The sequence below is a fragment of the Vombatus ursinus genome, unplaced genomic scaffold (assembly GCF_900497805.2).
Source record: "Vombatus ursinus unplaced genomic scaffold, bare-nosed wombat genome assembly UNPS02014941.1, whole genome shotgun sequence".
Classification (NCBI taxonomy): Eukaryota; Metazoa; Chordata; class Mammalia; order Diprotodontia; family Vombatidae; genus Vombatus; species Vombatus ursinus.
Genome location: NW_020954719.1, coordinates 10,493,607 through 10,514,042, shown reverse-complemented (window position 1 = coordinate 10,514,042; position 20,436 = coordinate 10,493,607). Strand labels below are relative to the sequence as shown.

Genomic DNA, 20,436 nt, shown 5'->3' with positions numbered 1-20,436 from the left:
TTTCCTGAACTCTTTCCACTAAATCAACACAAAATGTTGAGTTACCAAATCCAATCTAAAAAGCATTTATTACATGTCAGTAATAGGTAGCTAGATAGCAGTGGATAGAGTGCTGGAACTAAAGTCAGGAAGATCTGAGTTCGAATTCAGCCTCAGACACTTAATAGTTGTGTGGCCCTGGGCAAGTCACTTATCCCTGTTTGCCTCAGTTTCCTGGGTCAGACACAACTGAGACAATTCAACAACAACAACAATAACATCCCCAGGTGTTTTGAAAAAACATTAGCTAGGCCCTTGGGCTAGGTCCTGGGTCTGGAGTCTGAAGATCCTGTTTCAAATCTTGGCTCTACTCATGTCAGTACCTGTGTGACATGAAATAAATCTTTTCCCTCTCTGAAACAGATTTTCTTCATCTATAAATTGGAGAATTAGATTCTCTAACTACTTGCAACTCAAACTCTTACGGAGTACGCAATACTTACGAAGTAAAGGCAGCTGGTGGCATGGTGGATAAAGCTCTGGGCCTGGAGTTAGGAAGACCTGAGTTCAAATCTACCCTCAGACACTCATTAGGTGTGTAACCCTGGACAAATCACTTATCCTCTGTCTACCTCAGTTTCCTCATCTATAAAATGGGGATAATGATAGCTTTCTCAGGGTTGTTGTGGGTTATCAAGCAAGATAATAATTGTAAGGTGATTAACCCGGTTCTGGCACCTAGTAAGTGTTACATAAATATTAAATATTATTAAGCATTGGCAAATGTCAATCATAACTTGGGAAATCCTGAGAAGAGAAACTGAGTGTATTATACGTCTTTTAGATCTGATTTCCATCAAGTTGCTATCTGCTTTCCATTTAGCTCATGGCCCAAATTTCCTTTTATTTTTTTATTTTTTGACATATAGGCCAAAGGTCTGTCCACAGCCCTGAATGTTCTTTCTGTACTCCTCACTCCAAGGGCATCCCTAGTCAGCCTACCTTCAGGTAAGCTGGCTAGAGATCCCTCAGTCTTTATACCTGGGGTCTCTGGGGTAGCCTGTTCCTTTTGTAGTATTTGGGGGGGATATTTTGGGTCACAACAGTTTGAGTCACAACTGGTTTCCTGGGGACATACCAGAATGTCATCTCACCCAGATGAAAGTCACTTTCTTTAGGACCACCTGGATCTGGGAAACCACAGAGGAGACCTATGCATCAAAAATCATTGAAAACCCTAGAAGTATCATTAAGAAAATAGACAGGGAGTATTGGGGCATATTTCATTCTCCCTGAGGTCTCAGGGTAGCTGAAGCATGTAATCATCCAGGTGAAGAGCCAGTCTCCCACTTCCTCATGTCCTATAAAATGGGGGTAAATCCCTAACTCTCACTTTCCTTGGGGCTCTGCATTCACACATCAAACGCACCTGTCTAGTCATCCCCCTTCATCTCTCTCATAAAGAAGGAAGAGGGGACAAATGGGATTTTTATGTGGTTCATCCACCCTGGCCATTGGCCTTTCCTCTCCAATCTTAATTACCCAGCTTGGGTCTTAGCAGTTACCAAAGCCCCAAGCTCATAAAAGTGATTTAATGGTTATTTAGGGTTTAACCTAGCCCAGCGATCCAACCCCCAACCGGATAAAAAGGGGGGCAAAGCTCTCTAGTGACTTGATTGAGAATTGTGCTGGTGCCTGGTCCCCACTGCTCCTTCCCTAAGGCTCTGGTCACCTGTATCTCTCGTGCCATGTCTTGCCGCTCCTTCCAGATGGGCTCCAGATGTGGCAACCGTAGTTTCAGTTCCTGCTCTGCTGTTATTCCTCGAACAGTGACTTATTCCTCCTTGAGTAAGGGGCCGTGCAAGGTAGGAGGCACGGGAACCCTCCGATGGCTGGGCTGCTTCGGCTCCAGAAGCCTGTGCAACGTGGGCTGTGGAAAGCCCCGAATCGCCTCCAGGTGCAGCTTGCCCAGCTTTGGCTACCGGGTGGGGGCAACCTGTGGACCTCCCCGCTGCATCACCCCAGTCACGGTCAATGAGAGCCTGCTGATCCCTCTGGAGCTGGATATAGACCCTAGCGTACAGCAAGTGAAGAGGAATGAGAAGGAGCAGATCAAGTGTCTCAATAACCGATTTGCTTCATTCATCAATAAGGTGAGAAGGTTGAGGCAGGGAGGGCTACGTATCATGGGTGGGGAGTTCTCATTAGGGTCTACCTCATCCATGGTCCTAGAGGAAGCCTGGTGGACTAAAAACCCAGATTCATGCTCAAATAATCATAACCAATGGTTTCCTCTCTCTCACCTCAATCAACACAAAAGGAAACCAGGGCAGAGAGGCCTGATCAATCATGGTCCAATTCTTCAAAACAGAATATATCGAGCACCTACTATATGCCAAGCATTTTCCATGTATGCTATGGAAAGCAGAGGCCATCAGAAAGCCAGAGATGATCACGAGAGTGATTGTGGTTTAGTGAGAGAAGTGCTACACGTGGAGTCAGAGAATCTGGGTTCAAATCCCAGCTCATTTTTCATTCAGAAGGCATTTAAATGCCTATTATGGGCCAGGCAGCGTGCTAGGTGTCAGGTTACAGAAACAAGTGCAAAATATATAAAAATATAAAACAAACAAATGTACAGAAAGTAGAGAATGGGAGGGGGAGAAATAACTTCTGTATGAGTAAGTAAATATAAACCAGAATCCTCCAAAATTTCAAGGAGGAGAGAAGGACTAGAGATGGAGGGGATCAAGAAAGATCTCCCATAGGACATATCAGCTGAACTGACTTGCCATTTACTACTTCTTTGGTTTTGGGCAGATCACTCATCCTCTCTGATCTATAAATGATGGGTTTGGACTGGGTGGTCTTAAAAGTTCTTTCTAGTCCTAAATCTATGTTTCTGTTCTCCAAGAACACATCATGGCAGTAGACTTCAACACCCACCCAACCGAGGCATGAAAAACAAAAACCACATTTTATGAGAGTCAGTTTTCCATTATCCATGATCTTGGGGCTGGGGGAGATGTGGAGGAATACAGGAGTAGCCTGGATAAAGATGATGGTGATAATATTACCTTGCAGTTATATTTTTTACTGACAAAATACTTGCATGCCTGTTCTCTTATTTGCGTATCATAACCCTGGGAGATTGGCAGGAATTGTTATCCCTATTTTGCAAAAGAAAAGCCCCACTGATAATCCAATGTATTAAGTGACTTCAGCCTAACCTTTGCCCATACCCAGAGTTACTCACCAGAAGAATTTGCTTGCATAGGTCAGCCTCGGATTGCCTTCACTCCTCTCACACGATATTTGTCCTTCCTTTACCACTAATAGGATGTTCTCCCTCTTCATTGCCGCCTCCTGACTTCCCAGGCTTCCTTCAAGTCCCAGCTAAAGTCCCAATTTTTACAAGAAGCCTTTCACAACCCCTTTTAATTGTAGTGCATGCCTTCTGTTGATTATTTCTTATTTATCCTGTATCTAGCTTGTGTGCACAGAGTTGGTTTCATATTGTCTCCCCCATTAGATTGTGAGGAAGGTCAGGAACTGTCTTTTGCCTTTCTTTATATCCTTAGCACTTAACACAATGCCTGGCACATGGTAGGTGTTTAATAAATGTTTATCGACTGACTGATGGATGCGACCTTGGGCAAATCACATCATCTCTCTGAGCCTTAGTTACCTCATCTGTAAAATGGTGTTGGACTAGATAATCTCTCAGTATTTCCAAATCAATTCCAACTCTAAGATCATTTAGAAGTGAAGTGACTAGCTCTAAAATTATGTAACTATCAACACCTTTTGTAATAATTTGCATGTATTTGGGGAAATAATTTTTTCCCAACAGAGACTTTTAAGCACCTAGCTTAGTGCCATGAACATACATAATAGGTACTAAAGAAGTATTGAAAAATGAATGAATGCATAAATAAATGAATGGATAGGTAAATGAATGAATGAAATGCAATAGACAAGAACTACGATTATTTCTTTCTCAATTAGCCAGATAAATGGCATTCCAGTCAGTGGATTACCAAGTTGCTTTTTCTTCTCCCTCCTGTCTGAGGAACCTCCTGAGACTTTAGAAAACATTGAGTCCAACCACTTCATTTTATAGATGAGGAAACTCACACAACTAGCAGCTGGGAAAGGGCAGGATTTCGATTAAGGCTTTTCTGACTCCAAGTCCACCACCCTAGCCATGACACTGAGCCTTGTGATCTCCCTATTTCTGGAGCTATCATGGCTTAAGAAAAACGAGTTCTGATCTCAAACAAACTCCTAACCTTCCAGATAGCCTTGACACATAGTAAGGGCTTAATGGATTATCTGTCTGTCTATCTATCTATCTATCTATCTATCTATCTATCTATCTATCTACCTATCTCTATCTGTTCATCTATCTATCTACCTATCTATCTCTATCTATCTGTCATCTACTTATCTTTCTGCAAGATGGGGGATAATAATACCTACCTCACAGGGATGTAAGAACAAAATGCAAAACTTAAAGCACTATCTGAATGTCAGCCGTTATCATCATCATTATCATCATCTTCATCATCATCATCATCATCACTACACTGAAAGGAAGCAAGCTATAGTGGGAAAAGCACTGGAATAGAAGTTGGAGACATGGGTTCTGGTTCTGACTCTGCTATCAGCTGGTTGTATGCTTTTGGTCAAATCACTTGACTTGTCTTGACAATCATAAACAATGAGAGTAGGGAGTGAGGTGGAGGGGTAGGAGAATTGAGAAAGGCCTAGTAATTAGGTAACCCTTGAACTGTGCTTTTAAAGATGTTTGGATTTCTACAAGAATGAAGTAAGGAAGAAGTCCCTTTCAGATATAAGGCAACATCTACATTTTCTTTTTTGAAAAATGAGGGGATTATATTAGATGATCCTTAATCCCCCTTCCACTTCTAATATCCACTTACTCTATACTGATACTTGTGGATCTAGGATGCCTATAGTGACTCAGAAGACCCAGGAGGAACCCCCCTGCCCCAAACATCTTACCTGGGGCTTCTTTAACCTTTAATCAGAGGATGCCTCTGAAATCCTCCTCCACTGGTTTGAAGATGCATTGGGAGGTCAGAACTGGAGGCCTCCCTGAAGATCCCTCCTAAAGATCATGTCACATTTCACTTTCTAAATCATGACTACACTTGTCACATAACAATGTGTATTATAGTTATCCATACAGTGTCTACTCTCCTACTAGACTGTAAGCTCTGATCTAAATTTTACATTTTCCTCCACTCCTAGCACAAAGTTACACCTGATAGGCAAAGTTCCCCAGGGTCTCCCCAAACCCAAGTGACCCCCTGGCTATTTGGTTGGCAGGTGCGCTTCCTAGAACAGCAGAATAAACTGTTGGAGACCAAGTGGAACTTCTTGCAGCAGCAGAAATGCTGCAAGAGCAACATTGAACCCATCTTTGACACCTACATCAGCACCCTGCAGAAACAGCTGGATTGTGTGGCAGGGGACCGGGTGCGACTGGAGGCAGAGCTCAGTGGTCTGCAGGATGTGCTGGAGAGCTACAAACGAAAGTGAGTCTGCCCTCCTCCCTCACTCCAGGCAAGAAGAAATAGAAGCCAGGGCATTGTGCAAAAAGATGGAAAGGGCTCTAGGAAAGATCTCCTAGCTGCCTAGCCAGTCCTGAATATCCCTTGTGCGTAGGGAGGGTCCTGTTCTGTGTATGGGGGAGGCAGGGTGGGTAAAAAAAAAACATGATCCCTGTGTTGTGAGAACTCATATACTGAAAATGATCATAATAGCTATAATTTATCTAGCATTTCAAGGTTAGGGAAACACTATATCAATATTATCTCATTTAAGCCTCACAATAATACTATGATGCTATTATTATACCATGATGCTATTATTATACCCATTTTACAGATGACGAAAGATCTGTTGACTTGCTTAGGGAAGTACCTGATGCAGGATTCCAACTCAGGTCTTCCTGGTTCCAAGTCTAATACTCCATCCACTATGTCAGGTAGCTGATGTGAAAGGACAGATGCTCAAGGTCTAAGCTCAGAGATAGAAATATGAGCAAAAGAAGGGTAAGAAACCGAGTAGGTAAGTGCCAAGGACACAGGAAGTAATGATGTTAAGTGGAATTAATCAAAGAAGGTTTCCTGAAAATAGGCTGGCAGACTTTGAAAGGAGGTGGTGAAGAGGAAAGGTCAGGGAAGAATGTTAGGTGGGAAGGAACACTCTATAGGATATACACCAAAGCAGGGATGGGGATGAGGCATCAGGAATCTTGAAAGGAGCGTCCTTATAGGAGAACCACAAGAAATTCTACTGGTCAGGTGAAGGAGAGGTGGTGGAGAGAACATTAAGCTTGAGCAAAGAGATTTGGATTGGATATGATGGACAAGAGAGAGGGTCACAACAGGTGCTTGGGCAGGAAGTTATGTATGGGGTGGGCTGGAGGGAAGAGACATAGGAAGTTGTTTTAATCTTTGAATCCATATGGAAGTCAAATTCAATCATTCTATCCCAGTATTAAATTGGGTGAGGGTGAGAAGGTCTCAAATCCCATCCTGGAGCAACAGAAACAATACTCGACTTGGAGTCAGAAGATCTGGCTCTTCCCATGTGATCCTAGAAAAATCCCTTAACCTTTCAGAGCCTCGGTCTCCTCATCTGTAAAATGGAGGCAATCTTACAGACCCACTGAGTTGTTGTGACGCACATACTTTGTAAGCTGTAGTCTTCAATTAAATGTAAGCAATGATGATACCTGTTATTACATGAGTCCAGTGAACTGGGTAGTTGACACCCCTTCACTCACCTCTGTGTGTAGAAAGAGGATGACATTTAGACCAGCTGATAAGAATCAGGAATTATAGAATTAGCTTTCAACACAGAGGGTCACATTCACCAGATTCCCCCTCTTCAATGGCAAACACTCAACTCTTCCCCAACTACCAGTAGAAAGAACAGAATGAAATGAGCTTCCTCAGCCCAGTACTTAGGATGAGAATTCATACAGGGAAGAGCTTCCTAAAGACTGAGCAGGATACTAATGGAAGGGTGGGTGCTGAGCTGAGCATTGAAGAAAACTAAAGATTCTAAGAGATAGAGGGAAGGAGGGAGAGCATTGCAGGCAGGAGGGAAGTGGAATGCCCCTTAAGGTATTCAATTCAGCCAACACTTATGAAACACATTCTATGTGCAAGACTCTGGACTAAGGGATTATCTTTATTAAATGCCTCCATTGGTTAAAGGTAGATTTTTCGTATCAAGAAATCCATCTACCCAGAACTAAAAAATGTTGTGCTGGTGGGGAGAAGGGAGAACTGGGTTTGAAGTTAAAGGAATCTTCATTCTGATACTATCTCTGTGACCTTGAAGGAATCGCTTCATCTCTTTGGGCCTCAGTTTCTTGATCTGTAAAACAAAAAAGCAGAACTAGGCAATTGCTAAGAACTCATTCCATTCCAAATCCCATAATCCTAAGAGGTCTCCTCCAAACGGGATAAACCAAGAGAAAGCAATTTACTCTTCTTGCCTTTCAGATATGAGGAAGAACTATCCCTGCGACCCTGTGCTGAGAATGAATTTGTGGCCTTGAAAAAGGTGAGGGAAGGCCTGGCATGGATGCTTTCCGAGAACTCTTCAGGCAGGTTCTCCAGAACACAAGAACACGAGACAATGCCCAGTAATAATATTAATACTGCTCCCCTTTCCTACCACCTAAAAGGAAAGGCAACCTGCCTCCTGTGGGCATCCTACAATAAAGGAGGGGCTGGACAGTATTCACCCACATAATTCCTTTAAATTAAAAATATTTATTAGGTGGCTACTATGTTCAGAGCGCTGTGTTAGAAGATGGGGGAGATCCAGTGAGGAAGCTTTTGGTTGAGAGATAATTCAAACAACTTTCCTAGAGTATTCAAGTCTTCTCATGTCTTAACTTCCTCAACTGATTAAAGCAAAAGCAGGTTTGAGGCAACCTGCAAAGTAAGGCTGACAATTGAGTTAATGCTAAGGCCAATTTAAAGGCCTCTTCCTCCACCCCAAATCCTCTTTGTCTAAAATACTGAGATAACTGAAAGTTGAAAGAGTGTCCTAACTTTTTCAACGATGAAGAGACAGTTCAAGCAATGAAATTCCAACTAGGTAATCAAAACTTCAGGGAACTATGGTATAGGTGTTCCTTAGAAACAAAACAAACATAAAACCCTTTCCTACCAAAGCTTTTCCTAGTCAGGATAGTGTACCCCTTTCTCTTCCCTAATGCCAACAAGCTGTGATATATGGAGCCCTATGGCTGATGATTCCTCCTCCATTTACATCATCTCCTTCATTCCCCATCTACCAAACAAAGCAACCATAGGGCTCTGGCTTCCCTCTGCTCAACAGCCTTAAAAATGGCTCTGATTAGTGAAGGATGGGCCTCAGCCAAGGGAGGGTTTGGAGACTCTCAGCAATACCGGGGAGTGCCCTTGCTTTAAGATTTCACATGTCTTGTCTTCCTTCAGGATGTAGATACAGCCTTTCTGATCAAAGCTGACCTGGAGACCAATGTAGAAGCCCTGGTTCAGGAGGTCAACTTTGTAAGAAACTTGTATGAGGAGGTAAATGAGCTCATGGTATGGTAATCTATGGACTGGGTATGGTTTCAGCCTCTAACCTAAAAATCTGGAATGTAGGACCATTGATAGATTTCAGGAGATGTAAGAACTCGTATGGGAAAAAAGGCATGTCTTTATTTATTATTTTTTTTTTACTAACTTTTGGTTTCCTTTGTAATTCTATATATTTTATGCATTTTAAAATATGACTTTGAGAAGGGTCCTTAGGTATCACTAGAGTGCCAAAGGGGTCTATGATACAAAAAAAGGCAAGGAACCCCTGCTCTAGTCAGTGAGAACATTTCCAGGCAAAGAGTTCTAAAACTCTTATCTCATTGATATTAGAACCAATGAATATTGGGCAGTGCCAGTGAGCCTCCTTGAAAAAGAATCTTCTTTCTCTCAGCCTCAACATTGGTTTTAACCAGAGATCAGGGGGACTCTGAGGGTCTGGGCTTGTGTTCTTTGCTATTTAAATGGAACCAAAGATGATGCTTATTTGTGAAAAAGAGAGAAGGTGAATTGATGAAAGAATACTTGAAGAAGCAGCAAAAACATAGCCATTGGATCATTTGGAGAAACTATTTCTAGTATAGTGTCCATATTTCATTCTCTTCCTTTCTCCCAACTTCCTGTCAAGAAGACCTCTTTGACTTTCCAATTCCCTCCTTCATTTGCCAGGAGATCTGCCTGCTCCAGTCACAGATTTCTGAGACCTCGGTCATTGTGAAGATGGACAACAGCCGGAACCTGGATGTGGAAGGCATCATTGCTGAGATTAAGGCTCAATACGACGATATTGCCAGCCGGAGCAAGGCTGAGGCTGAAGCCTGGTACCAATGCCGGGTGAGGAGAGCCAGAGGTTGTTTCTCTATCCTCTGTGGGAAGGAGGCAGGGAAGAAGGCAAACTTCCCCAATAAACTAACTGGTGAGGTGCCAAGGACCCCATGAAGTGACAGGATGCTCTGTAAATCCCAGACAATGTTGTTTTTGGCTGTTAGAGGACTGAGTCCCAGCGAGGTGTGTGGGAGGAAGATTGGTTCAACAGACCAGACCCATCATCAGGGAGCAGTGGGTTCCCAAGTTTTATTTACCCTGAGACTCATTGGAAGTTCCCAGTCTAGTTCCAGCTTTTAAGTTGCCCTCAATAAATACCACTTGACAATGATAGTGATGCTATTGGGCTATTGCTAGTGGGCTATTTGCTGAGAGTGGGAGAGACTGGTAGAATAGAATGGTTACTAATGACCAAGCAGAAATAATGATTAATATGACCGCCAATTTTCACAATCAGGTAATTAGACACCAAGAGGGTAGGAAGTGAGATAAACATTTGCATAGTGACCTATAACATATTGGAGGGGGAGTTTTGGACATTGAGAAATGTCTGAAAAGCCATTTCAATTATCCATTCTGTGGTTCATACCAGCCTAAGTTTCATTCCAGTTTGACTCCTCCCCATTCCCTTGGGTTGCCCTCTACCAGGATGTATTCAAGGGATACAAACTCACTTCTATGCTCATTCTCTCCTCAGCTAAACAAAATTAAAAGGTAAATCATTCCCCTAGAGGAAAAAAAATCCCAAAAAGAGTGAGTTTCAGAACCAGAGAGAAATTGCCTTTAGGATTACTTGATATCATCTATATATCATCTGTGTTTCCATTAAATTCAGGTAATTTAATTCCATTAAATTCAGGAAATTTAGAGTGGTCTGAATCTTAAGTCAGTTTATGTCAGTTTAGAAAACTCATTCCTACTAAAGTCATGATTCAGAAATTAGATCCAGAAAACAAAGATATTTTTTAATTGTTAAGAAGTTAAAGCAAGAAATGGAGAGTTTTTGTTTTTTAATGATAGAATCTGAGCAGAGTTAGTCTAATTCTGGGTATCAGTTTTCAGGTCAGTTGTCATATCTGATCCTGAGCATACTGATGTGTGAAGCTCTGTCCTGTGTGCTTTCCCTCTCTGTTCATCTCCCCTTTTCCAGTCCCACTAAGGAAGGAGAGAGGGGGTGGTGGGAGTCAGGTGGTGATTCTCTTGGCAAGTCTGATGGTAGAGACAGGACCCAGATGGAGCCAAGGACTGGGAAAAGATCAAGGGACAGAACTCTGGATGTCGGTACTCAAGTTACAGAAGAGAAGCAGGGGGCTGTGGATTAAGAAGGAAGTGGGACAGCACTAGGGCTAGAGGCAAAGGTGAGAGAGCAAAATGTTAGTTACTCTAGTGAGAAGCCTAGGAGAATGATCTGAGGTGAAGTATGGACAGAAGACAGGTTGACATGGATGGAGTAGAGAATCTGATCTGGGACAGCCATTGAATGTGCAAATGCTTGGATGCTGGATAAGGGAGATACCACTACTGGGGTTAACCCAGTTTGGGCCCTGGAGATTCTGACTTTTTCTGTACTCTGGCAGTATGAAGAGCTGAGATTGACAGCTGGAAACCACTGTGACAACCTACGGAACAGCAAGAATGAGATCCTGGAAATGAACCGACTAATCCAGAGACTACAGCAAGAAATTGAGAATGCTAAAGCTCAGGTGAGGCTCTGGGGAAATACGAAGAGCTCTGCCTCAAAACTGTTCATTACAGGCGGGAGTGTGCTCTCCAACTGGCTCTTCATGAAAGAACAAATGCATAGGTTAATATTAAACTGAATCTCTATTATTAACACTTTCTTAAATCTGGACAGTAAAACAATAAATCAAGCTGCAATTTGTAGTGTTTGCTGATTTTCAAGGTGTAAATACTCACATTACAATGAAAATTTAACAAAATTGCCTCTCTCCAGCTGTTTGGAGCTGGCTCCAACATAACCCTGGTTGCAATTCTATTCTGAATTACTGGTCTATATTCTGGCTTATCTATTCATTCAGACCCATTCTTTTGAAATCAGGGCCAACAGTCTACTGAATATTTGAATGACTGTCACCTAGAAAAGTGAGAAAACTTGCTCTGGGTTGTTCCAGAAGGTAGAACTAGAACCAAGGAGTGAAATTTGCAAGGAGGCTGATTTTTAGGTCAACATAAGAAAGAGCTGCCTAAGAATAGAATGCACTGCCATGAAAGTGACTTCCCTGTTACTAGAAATACTCAAGCAGAGTCTAGATGATTATTGGTTAAGGCTGCTATAAATGGGATTATTACATTGAAGGGGAGGGTAGAATAGAGGGCCTCTAGGTCTTCTTTCAGTGCTAAGATTCTTTGATCTTATGATTATAGGTCTGGTAGGGGTTTTCCAACAAGTTGGGAAATCAAATTAATTCTATTCTTACAAGCCAGCAAAGACCAGCCAGTAGACATGCATCCATTTCCTCCAAAGCAGTCTTTTACCGCTTCTATGAAGGAAATCTCAGATGTGCTTGGCGTGGTTTAGTGAGGAGAAGTAGTTCTAAATTTCTCAGCAAAACCAGATGTGGCTGCCATATTCCCTCTATGGTCCAGAAAACCCAGTTCATTCTTGCTAGTGCCGCTGGTAGTCCCCAACAGTCCCTCTCTGTGTCCCGTTGTAGCGCTGCAAACTTGAAGGTGCCATAGCTGAAGCTGAGCAGCAGGGAGAGGCTGCCCTCAATGATGCCAAGTGCAAGCTGGCAGGGCTGGAGGAGGCCCTGCAGAAGGCCAAACAGGACATGGCATGTCTGCTGAAGGAGTACCAACAGGTGATGAACTCCAAGTTGGGGCTGGATATCGAGATCGCCACCTACAGGCGGCTGCTAGAGGGAGAGGAGCACAGGTGAGCAGACTGATTAGTAAAGACTGCTAATGAGTTAAAGACCCAGCCTGTGGATTTTCCAGGGTTTTTGTTTCTGGTCCTCCTTCCTACTGTCTATCTATTTTAGCCATTTTCATTAGCAGTCAGCTGTGGATTATTTGGGGTAACCAAGGACAACAGTGGCCAATTCCTTTGGTTCCTTGCAGTCTGAGGGGAACATAGAGGTTGGATTATAACATTTTTAAAATCTTCTTCATCCTCTTTCATTGTGATACCTGAATGTCTTTTCATCCTTCCTTTTCTTTCTTGTTCCCAGGCTATGTGAAGGTGTTGGACCTGTGAATATATGTAAGTAGACAATTGTCCTAGGTAGTTATGGAACCTTGTGGAGTTGGGGTGTTGGCTGTTGTCCAGGAAGCCCTGGCCCATATCTGATATTTGTTCATCAAAAATAGTCAGCCCTATATTTTAGCACCTCCTGTGGATGGAGTCGTTTTCTGAGTCCTAGAGAGGAGATACTGAAGGACGGGAAAACATTGCCCTTACCTTCAGGGATCATCCACTCTGACAAAGAGATGGGATACAAGCAGCAACAGGCAGAGACACAGAGAAGGGTAGTCCCAGAAATCCATTTGTCAGAGCTCTGGACTTCATTGCTGGTGGGATGGGAAGAGATTAGGGTTAGTAGAGCCAGTGGGTCTAATCTGTTGGAGAGGAATGTGAAGGAAGGTTGGGAAGGAGAGGAGAGTCAAGGCTAGAAAGAGATGAAGGGAGATTGCCCCAGGCTGGGGAAATAATCTTCTCAAAGCCTAATAAACAGGAAGTTGTGGCTGATGAATGGGAGCAGGTGTACTTGGCTAGAGGACCATTCAATATTACAGGAATGGAGATTGTGGAGGAAAAGGACTTGGAGCTCTAGTTAAAGCATTGAAATTTGACATGGGTGGTTATTGAACTATGTTATGTTCTGAATAAATATTTTCATTCTTTTCCTCCTTTTCCTCCTCACAGCTGTCAGCAGTTCTAAAGGGGCCATTTTGTATGAGCCCTGCATGGTGAGAACAGAGTTCTGCCCTGGGGGCTCGAGCAGCATTCGGAGCATTGGGGGCTGCAGCTCGGGCACTGTGGGGAGCAGCATTGTGGTGGGCACTGGCGAGCTCTATGTCCCTTGTGCCCCTCAGGGTGGGTTCAGTTGTGGGAGTGGGCGGAACTCAAGTGTCAAGCTTGTATCTGGTGGCTCATCTAGCCACAAATGCTAACATCCTCTGGCCTGGCTAGGAACCTCCTGGGTCTTCTCAGCCCTGGATTCCCAATCAGCTTCCAGCATAATTACAAGCTTCAAAACCTTCTGCATTGACCCTGTGTGGTTTTTTAAACTTGTCTTTTTTTTCTCAATTAACGAGCACATATTTTTTCTTTCTCACAACCATCCCCCACAAGAAAAAAGAAAAAGAAAACCCTCCTGACAAATATACATAGATAAGTAAAACCTGTTCCAACACTAGCTATGTCCAAAATGTATCTCATTCTGCAACCTGAGTCCATCACCTCTTAATCAGGAGGTGGGTAGCCTGCTTCATTATTGATTCTCTGGAGTCATAATTGGCCATTTCTTTGATAAGAGTTCTTTATCAAAGCCATTTTTCTTTACAATGTGATTGTTGTTGTTCAGTCATTTCAGTCACATCTGACACTTCATGACCCCATTTGGGGTTTTCTTGGCAAAGATACTGGAGTGGTTTCCCATTTCCTTCTCCAGCTCATTTTATAGATGAGGAGACTGAGGCAAACTGAGTTAAGAGAATTGCCTGGGGTTACACAGCTAGTAAATGTCTGAGGCCATATTTGAACTCGTGACTCCAGTCCCAGCACTCTATCCACCTTGCCCCCACCTGTGATTGCAATTGTATAAATTGTTCTACTTGTTCTGCTCCCTTGACTCTACATCAGTTAATACAAATCTTCCCAAGTTTCTCTAAAACCAACCCTTTCATAACTTTTTTTTTTTGGTGGTACAATAGTGTGTTTTCATTCGAAACTCCCCTTCATTGTAGTGAAAACTCTTGATTCACCACATAGTGCTGTGTATATGTTTCTTGATCTGCCCTGTGCTAGATACTGTTGCAGGGCAAGGATGGAAAGAGAAAGTTCATGAGATTTGAAGACATTAAGGCTCAGATCTTAACCTCAAGGAACTGATACTCTGACTAGGCAGCTGGTTAGATAAACAAAAGATGTTGTAAAAATAGCAGACAGCCTTTTCACAAAACAAGATCATTACATAAAACAACAAACTATCCATTTTGTTCAGTTCTTTATCCATTACAACAATTTACTCTTGCCCCATTCGCATCTCCTTGCAGTCAGCTGGCTCCCCAAAGCCTTATCTCTCAACTAGCTCAGAGAAAGTAAACTCAATGCATATCTAGCTAAACCAAAGAGGGGAATGGGGGTTCAAGAGAGGCATTGGGTCATAGAAAGGGCTTTAGGACTATTTTATTGCTTCTACTGGTTTATAGAACTGAGAGTTGACTCTACAGGACATTTTTGGCTTTGCTGAAGGTTTACCCAGCTACTTCTGTTATTCCTGTGGCTGAGTACACACTGACTAATGGTGAGGGGGAATTGAGGCAGGCAGGAAAAGCTAGGAAAAGCCAGGAAAAGCCAGGCCAGCATCTAACAAACAGTTGCTGTGGGTGACAAAGTGAATAATCTGCAGACAGAGCAGCATACCCCAGGACATTACATTAAATATTGTCTCCATTCTTCCTTCCTACTCCATCTCTGACTGTAGCCTGCCCTTCCTCTCCATCCATCCCTTCCCCAGCAGAATGTCCCCAGCAGACTAGTTTAGGGCATGTTCCCATGGGCCCTTGGGGGAGGTCATGAGCAACTCTGCCTCCAGTGGCTGCCTGCATCACCAGTGTCTCTGGAGCTCAGGCAAAGGTACTTTGAATTGAGACACAGATATGCTATTAAATGAACTCTTGATCAAAGGATCTAGGGATCAGGATGATTTATCTTGAAAAGAAAGCAAGAGGGTGAACTTTTTTTTTTTGGTGGATGAAGGACTATTAAAAAAAAATGTGAAAATGTGAAGAACAATTAGAGATGTGTAAATCCCCTAAAAAGTGATATGGCAATAGAGCACTGGGTTTGGAATCAGGAAGACTCATCTTCATGAGTTCAAATCCAGCCTCAGACACTTACTAGCTGTGTGACCCTGGGCAAGTCACTTAACCTTATTTGCCTCATTTTCCTCATCTGTAAAAATGAGCTGGAGAAGAAAATGGCAAACCACTCCAGTATCTTTGCCAAGAAAACCCCAAATGGGGTTACAAAGAGTTGGACACGACTAAAATGACAACAAAAACAAAGGAGGCGGGGCATTGATCAGGGTATACTTTTGTCAGAAAGCAGACAAGGTAAGAGTTCAGGATCAGCTCTTTCTAACAAAAGTGAACTGGGAGATTGTAGATTGGGGATCCCCTAATCATCCACCCTACATAGGCAATACTTACAGATCTATGCACAACTTATATAAAATGTGTAAATAACAACCCAGTTGTTTGCAATTCACAGATATGTGCCACATAAATTTCTACAGGGTGATATTTTAACTACTTCATCTGTGTGGAAAATATCCTTATGAAGGCAGACCCCCTAGTGTGTGCCATGGCAGAGCCTCCCAGCTCTTCAACTCTTCCTTCTTACCTCCCATCACCATTTTTTATGGGATTAAAGTGTTCTGCCCTGGGAGAAGGAAGTGGAGAAGAGAGATTGTGCAACAGAGCCAGAGTGCAGGTCTGTCTCATCTCAGAGTCTTCTCTGTTGTAAGCACCTAGGCAGCTAGGTGGTACTGTGGGTGGAGTGCTGAGCCTGGAGTTAGGAAGACCTCGGTTCAAATGCAGCCTCAGACTCTACCTGTGTTGACGCTGGCCAAGCCACTCAACCTCTGTTTTCCTCAACTGTAAAATGAGGATAATAACAGTACCTGTTACTTGACGTTGTTGTGAGGATCAAATGAGATAATATTCATAAGGTGTTAGCACAGTGCCTGGCACATAATGCTCCTTCTAGAGGAGGTGTTTCATGGGTAAACACACAGGTAACACCATTTGTTGGGCAGGAGAACACAGGAGGGCTCCTAACACTAAAAGGTATTTTAGTACAGGTTCACTTTTGATCCAGTCAGACAGGAAGACAGCTTTGGAGAGGTTAAATAAGCTTACCTTATTCTAGTCTACTCTTCTCAAAAGGGTTGCTGATAATGGGAGCACCAACTCCAACAGCATTCCCTAATCACACTTCTCTTAGGGGCAGGCAAGAATAGGAGTACAATTCTTCATCCCCTAAGCTTCATTTGGGGCTAGTTGAGGCAAACACAGCTTCCCCCCAAGCCTTGATGGGGGCCAATCAAGGCAGGTACATGCATTCCCCTATACATTACCCAAATCCGAAAATGGGTTTCCCCTAAGCCTTGATGGGGACTGATCAAGGCAAGCACAAATGCACATCCCTCATGTGCATTCCTATGCCCCACTTACTGACCAGTGCCCACTTGCTTTATAGGGCAACAGACAAAGAAGGCATCTTGCCAACAACAGCCTCACAGGTTAACTTTAGCAATATTGTCATGAGCTATCACGGTGCACGCATAGTAACTATCATATTATGTCACCCCCATATCTCTACTGAGACTGCACAGAAGTTGTTTTCAACCATAATTCATGGGAAATGTTATCTAGGATCCTGGAACTATTATCTAAAAAGAATAACAAAAATCCTCCTTAAACATACTAAAATCCATGTTACTTACATGGGGGCACTGAAGACTGGGAGCCCATGCTGGATCTCTAATAGTTCATCTACAGTGACCTGAGCCTAGCATAGTAGATAGAGCACTGGATTTAGAATGAGGAAGGCCTGGATTCAAATCCTACCTCAGATACTTCCCAGCTGCATGATTTTGGGCAAATCATTTGTCTCTATCTTCCCATCCATAAAACAAATGTGTAGGGTTCAATAACCTTGAAGGACCCTTCCAGTTCTAAATCTATGTTCCTGTAGTCCCTGTGTACCTTAATAGGTCATAGAATTGGAAGGGGCTGTAAAAGTCACCTAATCCAATCCTCTGATTGAATAAGTGAGGAAACTGAGGCCCAGAGAGTTGAAGCACCATGCCTACGGTTGCACAGGTAATAAGAAGCAGGTGTTTGGGCTCCATCTTCAGAGTTCTTTCCCCTATGTCACTGTTAAACAGCCTCATCTTACCAGGCAGCTACCCAGCAAAGAGGAGTTCCCACCTAGTCAGAATCACAAGAACAGGGGATGACATCCATTGATATCTGATTGGGGAACATGGGTTGAGGAACCAAGTTTGGATTTTGGAGTCAATCAATAAGCATTTACGAAGCACTTACTATGTGCCAGGCACTGTACTAAGTACAAGAGATACAAATAAAAGCAAAAGCACGGTCCCTGTCCTCAAGGAGCTCACATTCTAATGGGGGAGACAACATGCAACAACTCTGTTCATACGAGACATATGCAGTATCAAGTCAACAAGCATTTATTAAGCACCTACTATGTACCAGGCACTGACCTAAGTCCTGGGGATAATCCCTGACCTCATGGAGTTCACATTCTAATGGGAGAGACAACATGCAAACAAGAGTCAAGTCAATACATATTTATGAAGTGATTACTATGTACCAGGCACTGTGCTAAATCTTGGGGATATAAAAATGGCAAAAAACAAAAACAAAAGCAAAACATGGCCCCTGCCTTCATGGAGCTCATATTCTAATGAAGGAAACAACAGACAAGAAAACTGTGTACACACAAGAAATACAGGGTGAATTGAAGATCGTTTCACATGGAATGCACAAATAGTTGGAAAGACATTTTGCAGAAGGAAGCCAGGAAAGCCAGGAGATGGAGATGAGGAGGGAGGACATTCCAGGCAATGCTTCCTCCTCTGTGCCTTTGGACACTAAGCACATGCAGAAGTGTGAGAAGACACTAGGGACAAAGGCAGAAGAAATAAAGAAGTTCTAGGGATCATATTCATTTCTGTCCTGGGAGATTCCTGTCTGATAACCCACTGAGGTTATGTTAACACAGCTTAAGAATGAATGGGGATAGATGGTCCTCCTGTCCCTATTCTGGGAGCTCAGATGAGTTCTAAAACTAAAAGGGCAAGCTCCCTAAGAACTTATCATGTTGATGGATCTAACATTCTATAGAAGTATGGGTTGAATGTATATATAGGGGAAGAGGACAAGGACAGATGGTCACTTTCAATTGGAGTCTCCCACTAACTTGTTTCCTTTTTTAAAAAAAAACTCCCTTTATTCTGAGCTTAACAGTACCAAATGAAACTGGCATTTCTAGATACCTAATAGTACAGAAAAAGAGAATTATAAGGGGTAACTAGGTGGTGCAGTGGATAGAGCACTGGCCCTGAAGTCAGGAGGACCTGAGTTCAAATCTGACCTTAGACCAAACATTTGACATTTTCTAGCTGTGTGACCCTGGGCAAGTCACTTAACCCCAGTTGCCAGAGAGAGAGAGAGAGAGAGAGAGAGAAAACTGTACATGAACCTACAGAAAGAAAAAAAAGGAAAGAAGCATCTTTTAAGCAGCTACTATGTGCCAGGCACTGTGCTAAGTGCTTTACAAGTAATTATCTAAAGGTCCCTATTATGTTTGACTTGCTTTTCTTTAATTCTTATTGACTAAAACAGGGTGGGAGTAGTACTTGGACGTATCCCGAGACCAGTGATATTCCCAGGATGTGGTTATTTTCCTAGGAAGAGCTTATCCAGCCCTCCCCTTCCTCCCTTCTCCCTTAGAAGCTGACATTTTAAGGAGACAAAGACAATACTCATGCCATGGTGTTGCTCTTTGCAATTTTATTTGGAGTGGGAGGAATAAGAAGCAAAGCCAGGGCTCCTCTGACCATCTCACTTGCCCTCAGGCAGACTATGACCCAAGTCCTCTGACCATTAGTCTGATGAAGCTAATGAAAGATTGTGAAAAAATGAAGTGTAGCCAGAAGAGAGACTTGAGAGGAAGAATGGAAAACTACTCTTACCTAGATCCTGAGACCCCCAACCACCACAACCTCTAGTCCTCCAGCCATCTCCCCCAATAGTCCACATTTACTCTTTTCTGACATTCCTCTTCTGTCTGCCTAACTTCTGTTCTCCTTTGCCCCCCACTCACTTCTACTCCATAGTTATAGTTGTTTACACACACACACACACACACACACACACACACCCCTTTTTACACACCTTGCTCCTCTCCCTTATTGCTCTCAGTCTCACCTTAGTGTCTGGTATCATTCCTTCCCTCATTCCTTTATTCTCCCTTCCCCTTACCCAAAGACTTCATAAAATCACAGAATATTAGAATTGGAACTAATCCAACACCCTCATTTTACATATAAGGAAACTAGGGGGCAGAGAGGTAGATTAACTTGCCCAAGGTCACACAGCAAGATGAGCAGAGGCAGAATTAAAGACTGCCAAGTTCAGTGCTCTTCCAACTGTACCTTCTGGGTCCCAGTTCTGTCTTGCCTTTTTCCCTCTGGAGACATGGAGAATATGGGCACGTTTTAGAGACATGTCATGGAGATTGGAAAAGCTGTGGAATTCCATCTCAGTGAATGGGAGGGGAAGAGGAAGGGAGAAGAAAAGGGGAAAATCTAGAAAGGGGAAATCTAAGGGAGGACGAAATAGCCTGTGGAGAATAGTCTACAGAGAATACCAAACAGTGGAGGCTGACTAGATTCTATTCAATTTAGTAAATATTGATTAAACACATATTACTCATATAATCACTAGACTAGGTATTAGAGACACAAAGAAAAAAGTAAACCATCCCTGCCCTCAAGGAGTTTACATTCTACTGAAGGAATACAAAAGTTACACAAATAAATACATTTAACAAGCACACTTATAACATGGCCCCTGTTGGCCACTCTCAGGTATATTGTACTCAAAGGGATACAACCACCTCAATCTACAGCTCACAAGCCTCAGTTTCCACTGAGTCTCCCCCTGACCAAGTCAGAATAAATATTGTATAGTATAGTATAGTATAGTATAGTATAGTATAGTATAGTATAGT

The 20,436-nt window shown here is 42.8% G+C and overlaps 1 protein-coding gene and 1 long non-coding RNA gene across 2 annotated transcripts in view; one reads left to right on the top strand and one right to left on the bottom strand.

Moving 5' to 3' along the window:
* The first annotated feature begins 1,669 nt into the window (after nt 1–1,669).
* On the top strand, nt 1,670–13,647 carry KRT82 (keratin 82). The gene is made up of 9 exons (XM_027844362.1): nt 1,670–2,132; nt 5,335–5,543; nt 7,527–7,587; nt 8,493–8,588; nt 9,267–9,431; nt 11,000–11,125; nt 12,098–12,318; nt 12,614–12,645; nt 13,309–13,647. Exons 1-9 carry the CDS (start codon nt 1,728–1,730, stop codon nt 13,554–13,556), a joined length of 1,563 nt encoding a protein of 520 aa, XP_027700163.1. The 5' UTR covers nt 1,670–1,727; the 3' UTR covers nt 13,557–13,647.
* The window catches only part of LOC114029742, a 17,417-nt gene continuing 4,183 nt past the window's right edge, over nt 7,203–20,436 (bottom strand). The window contains exons 2-3 of the long non-coding RNA XR_003567525.1: nt 12,844–12,953; nt 7,203–7,398 (exon numbers count right to left, since the gene is read on the bottom strand). This is a non-coding gene — a long non-coding RNA (uncharacterized LOC114029742). The remainder of the gene's footprint in view (nt 7,399–12,843; nt 12,954–20,436) is intronic.

Coding starts and splice junctions, on each gene's coding strand:
- KRT82 (XM_027844362.1), top strand. CDS start 1,728: ATGTCTTGCCGCTCCTTCCAGATGGGCTCCAGATGTGGCAACCGTAGT. Junction 9,432..10,999: donor AAGCCTGGTACCAATGCCGG/GTGAGGAGAGCC, acceptor GTACTCTGGCAG/TATGAAGAGCTGAGATTGAC. Junction 12,646..13,308: donor TGTTGGACCTGTGAATATAT/GTAAGTAGACAA, acceptor TCCTCCTCACAG/CTGTCAGCAGTTCTAAAGGG.